Here is a 14,633-nt window from a genome sequence, read left to right as displayed (position 1 = left end):
TCCCCCCTCCCTCCCTCTCTCCTTCTCTCCTCTTCTCTCCCTCCCTCTCTCTCTCAACACTCCTCTTTGGGAATTTTTTTAAATTTACTTAGAAAAGTAACAAGATACCCCCTCGAGGAGGTGAGAAACCAGCTCCTGTCTCTGCCTGCTGGGTACAACCTGTGGACACGACACAGAGAGGGGACTGTCAGGCCCCGAAGAGGCATGCTGGCTCCTTTGGGCTAGAAGCTTCCCCTTCCAGCCTCTCTTTTGCAGAGGTCAGGCCGTAGCTCCCCTCTGCCCAGGGTTGGCCCCGGCCCCTTACCAGCTCAGGATGGCGTCCGCAGAGAAGAAAGGCCGGAGCTATGAGGATTGTCTCTGTAGAAAGGATCCAGGGCAGTCAGGGTTCTGCACGGAGAGAGGAGCCCCAACAGTGGGGAAGAGTCTGAGTGCAGGACCAGAGAAGCCAGCCAGCCCCCATTTTACAGATGAGAAACTGAGATTCAGAAGGGGAACGGGACGCGCCCAGAGGAAACGGAAGCGGGGGGTTCCAAGCCGGGGGGGGGGGGGGGGCAGAGGCAGGAAGGCCGAAGCGAGGCCAGAAGACGGAAGGGGCTGAGGCGGAGGGGCCCAGAGGCTGGGCGGGTCCCCACCTGCCCACGTGGGGGTGAGATTTCCGAATGGTTTCTATGGGGTTGTGGTAGCTCTCCATGTTGTTCTGGGTCACAGGATTGTTGGTCACGTAGCTTCCGGGGTGATGGTGCTGGATGCCTCCTCGAGTCCACCCTTCCCGGTCCTGACCCTTGGGAGTGTTATCGAAGTATCTGCAGGGAAAGGCAAGCAGAGCAGGGGCCCATCCAGGCCTGGACCACGGGGCAGGGCGATGGAGAGGAGGGGCCTCCCCAGGGGCGGGGATCCCCGTTCCCCAGGCAGCCCCCTGGCAGGACCAGAACCTGCTGAGCCCCCGGGCGTGGGCCAGGAGGAGTCCTGGAGGCCAAGGAAGTCCTGGAGGCGCACAAGAATCCTGGAGTGGGGCAAAGGGATGGGGGCTGCGCAAATGGGGCTCCTGGTGTTGGAGCCGGCAAGACTAGGCGGGGCCAGGAGCCAGGACTTTGGATGCCTCCCGGGCAGCTGGGGAGGAACAACCCAGAAAGGAAAAAGGAAGAGCCTGTAGAACTGGACAAAACAACTAATACTGTGGGGCTGGGGGGAGGCGGTATGAGAGTTTCTCCAGAAGCCCCTCTGGATGATAAGAATGAACCAGGATGGGGGAGCTCAGTGGACTGAGAGTCAGACCTAGAGATGGGAGGTCCTGGGTTCAAATCTGGCCTCAGACACTTCCCAGCTGTGTGACCCTGGGCAAGTCACTTGACCCCCATTGCCAATCCTTATAATACACAGTATTGACTCCAAGATGGAAAGTAAGTGTTAAAAAAAAAAAAAAAAAAGAATGAACCAGGATGGGGCAGCAGGTTGGCTCAGTGGATTGAGAGCCAGACCTAGAGACAGGAGGTCCTGGGTTCAAATTTGACCTATCCAAGCTGGGTGACCCTGGACAAGTCACTTAACCTCAATTCACCCAGCCCTGACCACTCTTCTCCCTTGGAACGGATACTTATGATTGATTCTAAGAAGGAAGGTCAGGGTTTTAATTTTTTTTAAATCAATCGGGAGATTCAGAGAGGGTGACGCGGTGACCTCAGCTGCACAGCATTCTAGAAGAAAGGCGGGCCCTAAAACTCAGATCTGGGGCCTTTCACCAGAGAGGAACCAGGGATTCGTTCTCCTGTTCCCAGTGGCCTCGGGGACCCGGGAATGGCCGGGAAGGCAGGGTTGGACCTCTGGCTTCCCAGGCCGGGGGAGTAGCCAGCGATGCCGCTTAAGAGCGCGGCTCGGAGCCCCGCCCTGCTGGCCAAGCTCCCCTCCTGCTCCCCGCTCTGCCCCTTGGAGGAGGGTCCCGGGCGGGGTGGGGGCGGGGCAGCTCACTTTTGGTTGTACGTGGTCAGAAACCTCTGATCCGCGTCTGCGCCGAAGCTGCGCGTGTAGCCGGGGTTGTTGGTGCTGAAGCCAGACGGCTCCTGGGAGGAGACGGGGGACGGCAGTGAGCCGGGGGGCCCGGAAGGGGCCCTGGAGCGGGGGGAGGGGCAGCGGCCGCAGAGCACTCACCTTGGCCCCCACGGTCTCCCGTCCCAGCATGGCATTGGTGGTCGGGGGGACCCACTGCAAGCCCTGGAACTGGCGGTGAGTCAGACTGCCGGACTCCGAGAGAGAAGGCGGGCCAATGGGCGGGGTCTGCAGGTCCGGGAAAGAGTCTGGGGTGAGAGCCGGCGGGAGCAGGCTGGGTAGGGGAGGGAGGGGGGAGACGGGAGCGGGGCTGTGAGAGGGAGGACAGCACAGACAGACAGACACGGAGAGCCCGAGACACAGAGGGACAGGCAGGAGGAAAAGAAGGAGGAGGGGGCAGCTGGGTAGCTCAGTGGATGGAGAGCCAGGCCTAGAGATGGGAGGTCCTGGGTTCAAATCTAGCCTCAGACACTTCCCAGCCGTGTGACCCTGGGCAAGTCACTTGACCCCCATTGTCCACCCTGACCACTCTTCTAACTAGGAGACAATACACAGTAATGAGTCTAAGACGGAAGGTGAGGGTTTAAAAAAAAAAGAAGCAGGAACCGCAGCGGGGGAGGGAGGGAGGGAGGGAGGGGGCGCCCTGAGGGCAAGGCCGGGTCTCCACTCACATTCTGGGTTTGGTCTGACCCGGGAAAGGTAGGAGGAAAGAGAGAAGCAGAGGGGCGGAGAGAGGCAGACGGAGGGAAGATGGGCGGAAGGGTCGCGGTGCGGATAGGCAGCCCTACGGTACAAACTTTAGCTCGCTCTGTCCTCAGAGTAGCCCTGCCCATTACACCCATTTTAGAGAAGAAGAAACTGAGGTCCAGGCCCTTGGCCAGCCAGAGTCACCGAGCTAAAGGATGGCTGACGCCAGACTTTTTGAGCTCGAGTCTCGGCTGACGCCAAACCTTGGATCTGTCCATGGTACCTCGCAATGCCTCCCTGAGGCCTAAGGGGAGGAGGGGAAGGACCTGGAGACCAGCAGAGCCCAGAGGAGGAAGCAAGACAGACTGGCAGAGGGGTGGCCGCGGGGCTGCTTACAGCTTGGAAGAGCTTCTCCTTCTGCCGGCTAAAGCCGGACTCTCTCTCCGAACCTTTGGCCAGCACAGGCAAGTATTCATCCCCCTGGAAACAGGGAGAGCCCAGGGAGCTGAAAGCTCTGGCCCGCCTTGCCCTGCCGCTGCCCCCTGCCCTCACCCATTCCCCGCGGGGCCTCCCCACTCGTGGGCTCCCTCTCATACTCCACCTCAGCTCCTGGGTTCTTTGTCCCCTTCCTAGTGGCGTCCAGTGACCTCCTTCCCTCCCTCCCTCCCCCCCCTCCCTCTTTCCTCCTCCTTCCTCTTCCTCCTTACGTGGGGGTTGCTATAGGAGATGTAATCTGACTTGCTGACGCTTCTGTTGCAGGACAGCACCTGGAAGGGAGGCCCCGAGCTCAGCCTCTCCCGGGGGTAGCAGGCCATCTTCCCCCTCTAGCCTCGCCCACCCTGTCGCCACCTCTCCCCGGAGACCCCAGCACAGGCCTGGCCCATTCTGTTCCCCAGTTAGGGCCTTCCTTGGGCTCCAGGCTGGGGGCTAATGAAGAGAGGAGAGGACAAGGATGCGAAGCGCCACCGAGGTGTTAACCGAAGGAGCAGAGCTGAGTGCCAGGCAAGGAAGGGGCAGGGCCATGGGCAGAGGGGGAACCAGGAGAACGTCCAGTCACTGAGATCCCCATCAGGCGCTTTCTGTTGCCGTTGGTGGGGTCTCTTGTGGCCGTTTGCTGAGGGGCTTTAGCCGTGGAAGAGGCCCAAAGCATAAAATCCCAGAATCGCCCCATGTTAGAACCGAAGGGGATATCAGGCACCGGTTAGTCACAGAGGAAGAAACTGAGGCCCACAGAGGGGAAGGGGCTGGATCTCTTCAACATGGATGGATAAAGACATGGCAAATTAGGCAAGAAGAGGTCAGGTAGGGGAAAAAAAGAGGAAGGGCATCTCCTGGTCCTGGGGAGAAGGAACAAGAGAGGGAAAGGCTTCCCGCCTCCGAGCCTTGACAGTAGAGAAGGAATTGGGGAGAGGGGGCCTGTCATAACTTACAGGTTCTCCGGGGAGGCCCTGGGGGACAACGGGATTCCTGGTGCCCTGCTCTGTGAAGCCCGTATCCTCCTTGGCACCAATCGTCTTCTTCTGAAGGAAATCTGGAAAGAACTCATACATGGGTTTTTCTAGCCCCCAGGGTTACCGGGAGGGGGCCCCAATGGCATGCCTCCAGCCAGTGGCTGCCAGGTAATCCCCACCCCATCCCACCCCCTAGCCCAAAGATTTTGCCCTCTATTCTAGCTCTTCTGGGGAAACAAAATAGCTCCAGAGTCTTGCTTCCTCCCCCCCCCCCCCGACTCAGTAGCCCCTATCCTTTTAGCTGAGTGATGGGTTTAAGTCCTTTGATGGGCTGCAATGGTCGGCAACCTTTTTGGCCATGAGAGCCATAAATGCCTGCGGAAGGAGGAGGATGGAGGGAGGAGGATGGAGGCTGGAGGTGCTGGAATATGGGGCGGGGGCTGAAGGGTCCCCCGGGGCACATCCTGGGGCTCTGCCCGGACTGGCCAGTAGGGAGGTGGAGCCACATATGGCTCGAGAGCCATACTTGGCTGACCCCTGGGCTAAGGGATTCGGGAAGTCAATCAAGTAATAAGTGGAGGCAGCAGGGTTCAAGCCTGGGTCCTCCCACTCCAAATGCAGGCCTTTCAGCCCTGCTTCCCTGGCCAGGATTTTCTCTGATGATATCCCAGCCCACTGGGTGCCCAGCCTTCACTTGAACACCTCCAGGGTAGGCAACCCACTGTCTGGGCTTATTTCTAGGCCAGATGGTATAGCAGGAAGGGAGGGAAGAAGGGAGGGAAGAAGGGAAGCAGGGCTGCATCTCCCCAGCTGTGTACCTGGCTGGCCTGGGATTTCATAGCGGTATTTGGAATTGTACTCGGAGGTCATAAATCGGGGACCCTGAAGCACCAAGGGAGGAAAAATCAGTGGGGAATGTGCCGAGTCCAGGCTGCTCACTCCCATCGCTACCCTCACATCAGCCCTGCTCCCCCCTCACTGGCCCCCAGCTGGAGTGGAGCAGAAAATAGATTCTTAGGGGCAGGGCAGGGCCAGGAATCCTCTTCCCCTGCTCTGGGGAGCCTCAGCCAGCCCCGCTTCCACACAGCTTCTCCCCCTACCCAGATGCTACCAGTCCCTAAAATGCCACCATCATGGATCCATTTCTCTGCTTGAGGGGCAATCTCCAAGGCAAACAGCAATCATTTGAGAGGAGGGATTGTCAGCCATTGGCCTGCGAGTATAAACTAGAGGGCGGAGTCCTTCCCACTGGGAGCAGGTTTGCCAGAGGAGTAGGAGAACACCCCAATTTCCACTTTCCCAAAAGGCTGGAGGAGGATAAAGGGGTTTGGTTCCACGGCCCCATGACTCCTGGAAGGAATGTCCCAGAAGAGCCACTCGACCACTGAGCTGTCTGTCATCATCACCAAGGCTCCCCCTTCTCACTTTTCCATAAACATTCAGGAGAGGCCTCTGGGAAGGATAGCCTGACCCTACGCCCCAGCCCTGGGGATGGCCCGTTGCCACCCACCAGCCATGCCCCGGTCATTTCCTAGAAGATAGCTGCAAACTCACATATCGGTAATTCTCCATTTCAATGCCTCCTTTGCCCACATATTCATGGAGGGTTGGCACAGTCTTGGGTTCCAATCCTGCGATGGCATGTCCACCATAATCCTGGGTGTTGAAGTGGACTTTCTTGACCTGCGAGAAGGTAAAGAAGTCTTATCAGTTAACTCCAGGGCAGAGCTGAGCCTGCAGCCAGCCTGAGACCTCAGCACTGGTAGGCAACCTTACTTTCTAATCTACAAAATGGGAGACATTGCCTGGATCCCTCAGATTCTTTCCACCTTGCCCCAGAACTCTTCAGGCCTCTAGATTCCGGGGGGGAAGGAGGGCAGTGGACACTGGGGGAGAACTCCTAAGAAGCTGAGGAAGAACAACAGTTTGGGGATTGGCCTCGGATTGTCTCCCACTAATATCCTGCTACTCAGCCAAATAGATGATCCTGATCCCCCCAAACTCCCCTTAGGATCTCTAGCCTCCGGGATTTGCTACAGGCAGTTACCCCTTGTCTGCCCAGCCTTAGCCTGGCCAGTCTACATGGTCTCCCTTGATCTTCTCTTGACAAAGCCCAGCCTAGACCGCGTCTCCTCCAGAAGCTGGCACCTCACTGCCACCCCAGCCAGCTTACACCAATCTCCCTCTTTCCTCTGCCTCCTGGCTTGCAGGCTCCATCACTTGCAAGTTGCACCATCCTGGTGCCTGACCTTTATGTCCTGCTTTGAAGCAACCCCACCCACCCACCCAACTCTGTTATCATTACATTATCCCCATTTCACAGATAGGAAAACAAAGGCTAAGTGACTTGTCCAGGGCATCCTAGCAAGGATTTGAACTCCAATTCTGCGTTTGCTCTACGGAGGAAATTATTTTTTCAGGATTTATTTCCTTTCACACTAAAATATGAGTTCCTTGAGGATAAGGACTCAGTCTTACTCCCAGGCCTAGAGACAGGAGGTCCTAGGTTCAAATCCAGCCTCAGACATTTTCCAGCTGTGTGACCCTGGGCAAGTCACTTGATCCCCATTGCCCACCCTTGCCACTCTTCCACCTAAGAGCCAATACACAGAAGTTAAGGGTTAAAAAAAAAAAAAAGCCTCATTGCTCAAGACCCAGGAATCCATCCCATGACCTTAAGGCAGGACCAGAGCAAGGAAATCCCCTTTGGTGCTAGTCATCATCCCCACTTCTGTCTCAAGGACTGATAATCAAATCAATGTTACCGTGAAAGACACAATAATCTAATTCCCTGAAATGTTGCCCCGCTCAGCATCCCTCTGCTTCTGAGTTATTGGCTGCCTCAACCTGATCTTTCTTCCCTGATCGACACCCCACGTTCCCAGCATCCGTCCGTCCCATCATCTCTTTCCCACTCTCCCATAGTGCTCTCTGGAATTCTTCTTACAAGCTGCCTTTTTTATGCCTAGAAATTACTTTGTATTTATATTTTTATTGGCTTTTGTAATGTTTGTATTGGCTAACGTAACGTCCTGGAGAGTGGGGCCTCTTTTCTCTTTGGCTCCCCAGCACCCAAAAAGTAGCAGACATATAGTAGATGCTCAATGAATCCTTGTCGAATTGTTTCCCTTCTCTCTGCTCCAGACTCCAAGGCACTCACCTCTTTGGAAGGGACACAAGAGCTGACTTTATCACGAACGTAGGAGGAGCCAGACTGGTACACATTCCAGGGCAGGGAGTTCCTGCCATCTTGAAGCTCCAATGGATGGTAGCTCTGGGTATAGACTGACTGAGAAGCGTCCTTGATATTTTCCCTGGGGCAGGGCAGAAAAGGACCAGGGAGCTGCTTAGAGATCAGGGATGATAGTGAGGGAGGGAGAACCCCATGAATTGAGGAAAACTAGGTTTAGAGAAATAGGTGAGGGAGGGCATTCCAGCATGGACCTAATGGGGCTATGGGCAACAGGGGCTTTCGGTATTCTCTCCTCCACTGCAGATCCTCCTCCCTCTGTTCCCAAGTCTGTGATGGGCTGGCATGGGATGGGCAAGATTCATCCAGGGTGCTTCAAAGGTATCGCCTTACCCTGGGAGTGGGCTGATTGCTCAGCCTGGATAGAGATGGCAGAAATGGGGCAAGGAGAATGCACCCCCCACCCAGGTCTACAAGGTAAGATCAACCCTTGAACCTGCTCCCCGGTCTTATTCCTTCCTGGATCCCAATCTAGGGGGCCCCTAGACCCCATAGCCTTTGTGTCCTCAGTGCCTAGCTGAGGATCGAGGGGTCTGATCACAGGATCAGCATGGCAGGGGTATTTGCAGAGTGCCTTAATGTTTGTTTTATGTCTGCTCCCCCCCCCCCAGAACTAAATGAACACCCTGTTCCAGGTACTACCCTCCCCACAAAGAGGAATGTGACTGTTCAGAGCCACCCAGCTAAGGACAGGATAAGAGGCCAGATCCTAACTCATCAATCAATCAGGATTGATCTCTTAAGCTCCTACTACACTGGGCTAAAGACTGGGCTGAGTGTTGAAGATATAAAAAAACAAAAGACTAGTCCCTGCCCTCAAGGAGCTTCGACTCTATTAGAGTACCCATGAAGACTCAAGTCTCTTTAAGGGGTAGCTAGGGAGCTAATGGATAGAAATCCAAGTTTGGAATCAGGAGGACCTGGGTTCAAATCTGACCTCAGACACTTCCCAACCGTGTGATCCTGAGCAAGTCATTTAACCCCGATTGCCTGGCCCTTTCCGCTCTTCTGTTTTAGAACTGATACAAAGAAGGTAAGGGTTTAAGGGGGCGGGGACGGCTTAGAAGGTACTGAATCTAACCCATTTATTTTACAGATGGGGAAATTCATCCTCAGAATGCCTAAAGTCACATAGGTGATAAGCAGGAGCATCAGCAAAGAGGGGGAATTAAGGGCCTACCCTTCAACAGGATTGTCCAAGGAGTCCAAGGTAGGATGGTAGCTGACCAAGGGGCGGTAATTCGCCTGGTATCCAGTGCCTTTGTGCTGACCAATCTGGGGCTTGAAACCCTCCCGACCTGCCAAAGAGAGAGGATCATTGTCCCTTAGAGGCAGCAGGATGGACAAAGACAAAGGAGGCTCCTAGGGCCTCCACTAGAAGCACCTGAGGCCCAGAATGGCTCTCTGGCCTGGCCTGGGGTCTGGGTGTCGCAGGGATAGGGAGAGGAGTGTTGTGAAGGAGTCAGTATGATGGTCACCACGAGGTGGGGGGCTCACTCGATAGGATTAGGGAGGTGATGGAGACAGGCCAGTGAGATCAAGGTCCTTCCTTTGAAGACAAGAGAGTCAGGCCAGTTAATGGATATCCATTCACAAAGCCCCTGATGTCAAAAGCATTCTACGAAGTCAGATAACAGAGTTTCCAATAGCCAATCAATAGCCTATTAACTACCTATCCAACCTCAGGTTAGGCCTAGAGAGGTTAACCATCTACCTAACCTCTCAAGGATCCCAACCTGGGCAACTGTTAGAAGGAAGCCAATGACAGGCTTAACCAACCAAGCCTGTCAGGGAGGAGAGGGATAATTACATCCATAGCTATTGTGAGAGGAGCATGTTTCCTCCCTCACCAACTATAGCCAGCTTAGGCGTCGGGCACTTGATCCCTCCTCCTTTCATACTATCTCTGAAATCTACATACCATCCATTCTCCCAGATCTAGAGAGGAAGATCTATAGGAGATATATAACGATATATCTTTTTTTTTTCATTCCTTTTTAACACCAGCCTGATGAGACCTGGCCAAGGCCAGGATCTGGGTAGCCCCAAGATTTCCTGGGCCACTTGAGACTTGGGCTCTCCTTGGCTGGCTAAAGCCCATCTTTGGGAAGCAGTAATGAGCGTAACTTTATTTCTGCAGGTCAAACAAAGGCTTGACAGTGTACATGTTTTCTTCTGCCTGACTTATATGGCAGTTTGGAGATAGAGCACTGGGCCTGAAGTCAAGAAGACTTGAGTTCAAATCCAGCCTCATACTTGCTAGCTGAGTGACTCTGGGGAAGTCACTTAACTCTATTGGCCTCAGTTTCCTCATCTGTCACATGAGCTGGAAAAGGAAACGACAAACCACTACAGTTTCTTGGCCAAGAAAATCTCTAACGGGGTCATGACGGAAGAGCAATTCTTGGGTGACTTTGCCCACTCGGTTGGCACATTATTCAATAAACTCCAGAAGTTCCCTCCTTTCCTTGCCCAGAAGGGGTTGGGCTTGGAGTGCTGTATACAGTGTTAGATTGATCAATTTGCTGATTGATTTTGCTGAATTGATTCATTTCCCTCCTTTTTCTTCTATTATAAGGGTCAGCTCTCTAGGAGTGGGAAGAGACTAAATGGAAAATGCAAGTGGTCTAAAAACAAGAGCTATCAGCAAACCATTAAAGAAAATAGACCTTGGGGCAGGTAGATGGCGTGATGGATAGAGCATCAGGCCTGGAGCTGGGAAGACCTGGGTTCAAATCTGGCCTCAGCCACTTCCTGGCTGTATGACCCTGGGCGAGTCACTTAACCTTGATTGCCTAGTCCTTGCCACTGTTTTGTCTTAGAGTTGAAACTGAGATAGAAGGGAAGGGTCGAAATAAATAAATAAACTGTATATTTAATTCAAGGTGGGTGTGATTTTGACCCTGTTCTTTGAAATCCTGAATTCGACTACCACAGACAAGGTCCATGAAGGTCCAGTCTGTCCACACTACCAGCTTTGGTGGAAAAGTAACTTGGAGTCCACAGATGAGGTGATTAGGGTCGGGGAGACCTTGTGAGGGAGTCGGACACGTCAGGTGACAAAAGGTCAGTGCAATGGGGCAAGAGACTCCAGTTCCTACACCATAGGCTCATAGGGCAGGACCGAGTTAGCATGGGCTAGAGCTAGAAGAGAGCTCCTCAGAGGCTTTGGGGTCCCAGAGAGCTCGGTGGTCTGCCCGCAGCTACAGGGGAAGTAAATGAGAGCGCCAGGGTCTGGGCTCAGGTTCTGCACATTGCTGATCCAGGTCTCAGAGTGCTCTTCAGTGATGATGCCTCTGTACACCCAGAGTTCTGGAGGTCGGCCTGATCAGGGCATTGGGACAGTGGAGCAGGGTGGGCATGATGGGGATAGTCTACTTCCTGACCAGGAGGAGGGAAGGGATGGTGGCCTCGGGGAGCACGGAGGGAAGGGCCCTTACTGTAGGCTGTGCAATAGCTGGTGGCGTAGAATTTCAGGGGGTCTGCACAGCCCCCCGAACTCATCTTTACATAAGGGGAAACAACCCCCAAAGGCAGTTTGCCCATCATAGTGGCAGCAGGAACTGGGCACCAGGAGCACCTAGGAAAGGAAAGACACAGAACAAACATCAACAACCAATTCTGGCTTTGCACAATTAGACATATTGCGAAGGTTTTCTTTTTCTAGCCTTCTCAGAGGGTGAGGGAGAGGTTTTTTGTTTTTGTCCCCCCAGCACCCAGCCCAGTGTTTGGCACATAGGAGGACATGCTTATGCACCAATCACTCCAGCTTGATCTCTTTCTTTTACAGCTGAGGAAACTGAGGCCCCAGAGAGGGAAAGGATCTGTTCAAGTCGTCCAGCTAACAAATAGCAGGACCAGGATTTGAAGCTGGGAGCTCCTTGCAGACGGGGACTCTTTATTGCCATTTCTCTTTATCCTTAGTGCTTAGGGAAGTGCCTGACACACAGTAGGTGCCTCATAAATGCTTAACTTGAGCCGACTTTCCATTCCAAGTCCTCCGAGGCAGAGAGGTCCACCTAGATCAATTCACTGAACCTGAAGTCAGAAGAGACCTGGGTTTGAACCTTACCCCTGACACTAACTAGTTGTGGACCCTGGGCAAGTCATTCCTTTCTCTGAGCCTCAGTCTTCTCATCTGTAAACTGGGGATGATCTTACCTTCACTATATACCTCACCAAGTCCTCATCTACAAAAGGGGATTATAACAACCCCCAGGGTAGAGGAGGATGGCTGACTCTGGTATTGAATGACCTGAGTTCAAATCTTGCCTCTGACAGTAGCCGTGTGACTTTGGGAGAGTTATTTGACCTCTCTGGACTTGGGTAACTAGGGGGAGGGTTAAGACTAGATTAGATGACTTCTGCTGTGAATGCCAGCTCTAAATCTCTGCTCCTGCAACATGGGATTATCAGTGAAAATCAAATGGACAGATATCTGCACCTAATAAACGTTTATCGACCGCCCTGAATCTTTTGAGATAGCTGTAAAAACCTCCGTTAGAAGGTGAACCTCTTAGGGTGCCTCATTAGAATGGGAGAACAGGCTGGGGCTGCCTTTTCCAATTGTACCCCCACTGCTTTTTTTGCATATAGTAAGCACTCAAGAAAAGCTTCATCATTCCTTCACTTGCCCTAGATTTGGTCTGGCTGAATGAGTGGCAGCCATGAGGACTATTTTCCTTCCCCTAGAATGGGTCTGTCTCCAGTGCCTCTTTGTGGTGGGTGGGTAATCCTGGGCTCTAGCTGGTCCTCCACCCAGGAAAGCCTCCAGATCACGACCTGTTTGGTGTCCAGGGACCAGTCTGGCTAACTTCAGAGGGACGCATGGCCAGAAGACCAGTCGCCCGGGGAAATGCAGAGGAGCATCTCTCTCCCAAGGAAATCATGGGGTTCCGGGAGGAGGCGACAACACATAACATGGCAGAATCTTGAAGAATGGATGTACTTTTCTGTAGAATTTGGCCAAGGATCTCCTCACAACTGCCCTGCCATGCAAACACAGGGATTCCTCTCCCTGTCTGACAGGCGAGGGAACTCTCCCTCAGAGAAGGAAGATAAAGTTGCCCATCATCACTAACCTAGTAAAGTGGGATTTGAACCCAGGTCTTTAAAGAGATTTTTTTTTTTCACAACCCCAGATTCCCAGGGTTCAAAAATCCCTCTTCCTCTTTTCCCACACATAAGACGTCATGGTGAGGTTTGAGTTCTTGTGGCACTGGAACCTCCTGGAGGGCAGGGACTGTGCTTTCTCCATCTCTGCAGCCTCCCAGGATAACCCAACCCCAAACTCTAGAGCATTGATTCCCCTGGTGGGTGCTGCAGCGATCCAGGGAGGCGGTGATGGCCACAGCTGCATTGATCTTTCCTATTAATTGCTATTAACATTTTTTAAAAATTAATTTCCAGGAGGGCTAAGGAATATTTTTTCTGGAAAGGCCAAAAAAGTTTGGGAACCGCAGCTCTGGATTATTTGAGCTTTGTTGAAGGGAATTAGCAAGTAAAGGAGAGAGGAATGTGCCTGCCTTCCAGGGATTTCTACCTAGAAGGCACTTTCCTGCCCGCCTCCCCTGACCCCCGGGGTCCTAGTTCTCCTCCCTCCCTCTCCATCTTCCCTCAGGTTTCTGCCCAATCTCAGGCTGCCGGTGGCCCCCAGAGATGCTCCTGGGGAGGCGGTGCCCAGCCCCCACCGGCTTACCTGTGCCTGTGTGCCTCTGAGTGACAGGGAGGTGGACTCCCGGGAGCTGGGGCGTCAAGGGAAGGAGCTGCCTTTAGGAGAAGCTGCAATTGACTGGCTAGCCCAGCCCCAGAGGAGGAGGCAGGCTGGGCTGGAATGGCAACAATGCGTTGCTTGGCAACAGAAGCCTAGCAACCGGCTTCCAAACACCTCGGGAATCAGCATCTCTAGGGTCCAGTGTGCAGGGAGAGGAGAGAGGGCTGGAGCCGGCAGGGAGCCCCACCTCAGCCTGCGGAGGGCGGCCCTTTATACATCAAACTCAATCCAGTCAATTCATTCCATTAAGCACCTCCTCCTCTTCCTCCTCCTCCTCCAGGGAGAGCCTGGGATTGGACCCGGAGAGAGAAACCCAAAGGAAACTTTGGATCTGGCCTGGTTCCGAACTCTCCAGTCCAAAAGGGGCCGAGCTACAAAGCCAGAGAACGCTGAGGCACCACCATAATCCATGAGGAGCCTCAGAGAGGAATAAAGGACTCTGGGAGGTCAGGGGGAGTCCTGAAGCTGGTCCTGTTTGAGGTGGGCTTCAATGAGGGAAGGGAGGGCACCTCTGGCCCCCCAAAAACCCAGATAGGTTAGAAAAGTGCCAAGTGTGTTGGGCAGGAAAGTGACTGCTGCATTTTGGCACAGAAAATTTGTGGAAAGAGAGTTAAAAGAGCCTATTAGGGAAGGCATGAAAAGGAGTCAAGGCTACAGCAGACCATGACAAGTCTTTCCTGTCCCCCTTGCCCCGCCCCCCCAAAATGACCTCTTAATATATTTTGTAGATTCTTATATATTCATAGAAGTTTCCTGAGAGCAGAAATCGCTTCCTTTCTGGCTTTATATGCCCAGTGCCTGGTACAGTGCTTGGCACATAGTAGATGCTTAAATGTACACCATACGCTGGTTGGCTGATGGATTGATTGACTGGAATAAAATCTGTTTGAGTCAGGGGCCCAGTTCTGTTATTTTTTCCTTGTGTGACCTTGGGCAAGTTTCTTTTCCTCTCCGGGCCTCAGTTTATCTATCTGTAAAATGAGGAGGGTTGGACCAGATGACCTCAAAGGTTCCCTCCAAGCTCAGTTCCAGCTCCAGATCTCAGATTCAGAGTGAAGCCTGCCTTCTATCCACCCTCAGCTGGCCTGCCAGGTAGGTAGATGGAGTCGAGGCTCTGGGCTGGGGGGCCAGGAGAGCCCTCCCTCCTCTGGCCAGCTCTGAGCCGTGAGGGAGCTCGCTTGGGCTACAAAGGATGGGTGGGGAGTTTCTCCTGGGACTTCTGCAGGGGGTCCTCCCAGGCTCCTGCCCAGTGGGCACAATGGGCTCCTCCTCAGCTGCCTGATGGGCTCACGGGAACTTTTTGTGCTTTTTGGCTAGGTGGCGACACCTCGTGGGCAGCCTTCAAAGTGCTTCAGGGAGTTCTAGGGTACAAAGCCAACCGTGTAGCTCCTCCCTGTTTTGCCCAGCCCAGCAGAACCCAGCCAAGTCA

At 53.6% G+C, this 14,633-nt stretch overlaps 1 protein-coding gene across 1 annotated transcript; it reads right to left on the bottom strand.

The window, feature by feature from the left end:
• Window positions 1-308: 308 nt before the first annotated feature.
• Window positions 309-10,980, bottom strand: PPP1R32 (protein phosphatase 1 regulatory subunit 32). Its single transcript, XM_044682006.1, has 12 exons — window positions 10,872-10,980; window positions 8,612-8,729; window positions 7,342-7,495; window positions 5,736-5,864; window positions 5,000-5,063; window positions 4,161-4,261; window positions 3,438-3,497; window positions 3,127-3,210; window positions 2,146-2,271; window positions 1,966-2,057; window positions 633-803; window positions 309-387 (listed from the first exon to the last, which is right to left on the bottom strand). Exons 1-12 carry the CDS (start codon window positions 10,978-10,980, stop codon window positions 309-311), a joined length of 1,287 nt encoding a protein of 428 aa, XP_044537941.1.
• Window positions 10,981-14,633: the final 3,653 nt, after the last annotated feature.

This window comes from Gracilinanus agilis, chromosome 6 (genome assembly GCF_016433145.1).
Source record: "Gracilinanus agilis isolate LMUSP501 chromosome 6, AgileGrace, whole genome shotgun sequence".
NCBI classification, from domain to species: domain Eukaryota; kingdom Metazoa; phylum Chordata; class Mammalia; order Didelphimorphia; family Didelphidae; genus Gracilinanus; species Gracilinanus agilis.
This window is presented reverse-complemented; position numbering and strand designations above follow the sequence as displayed.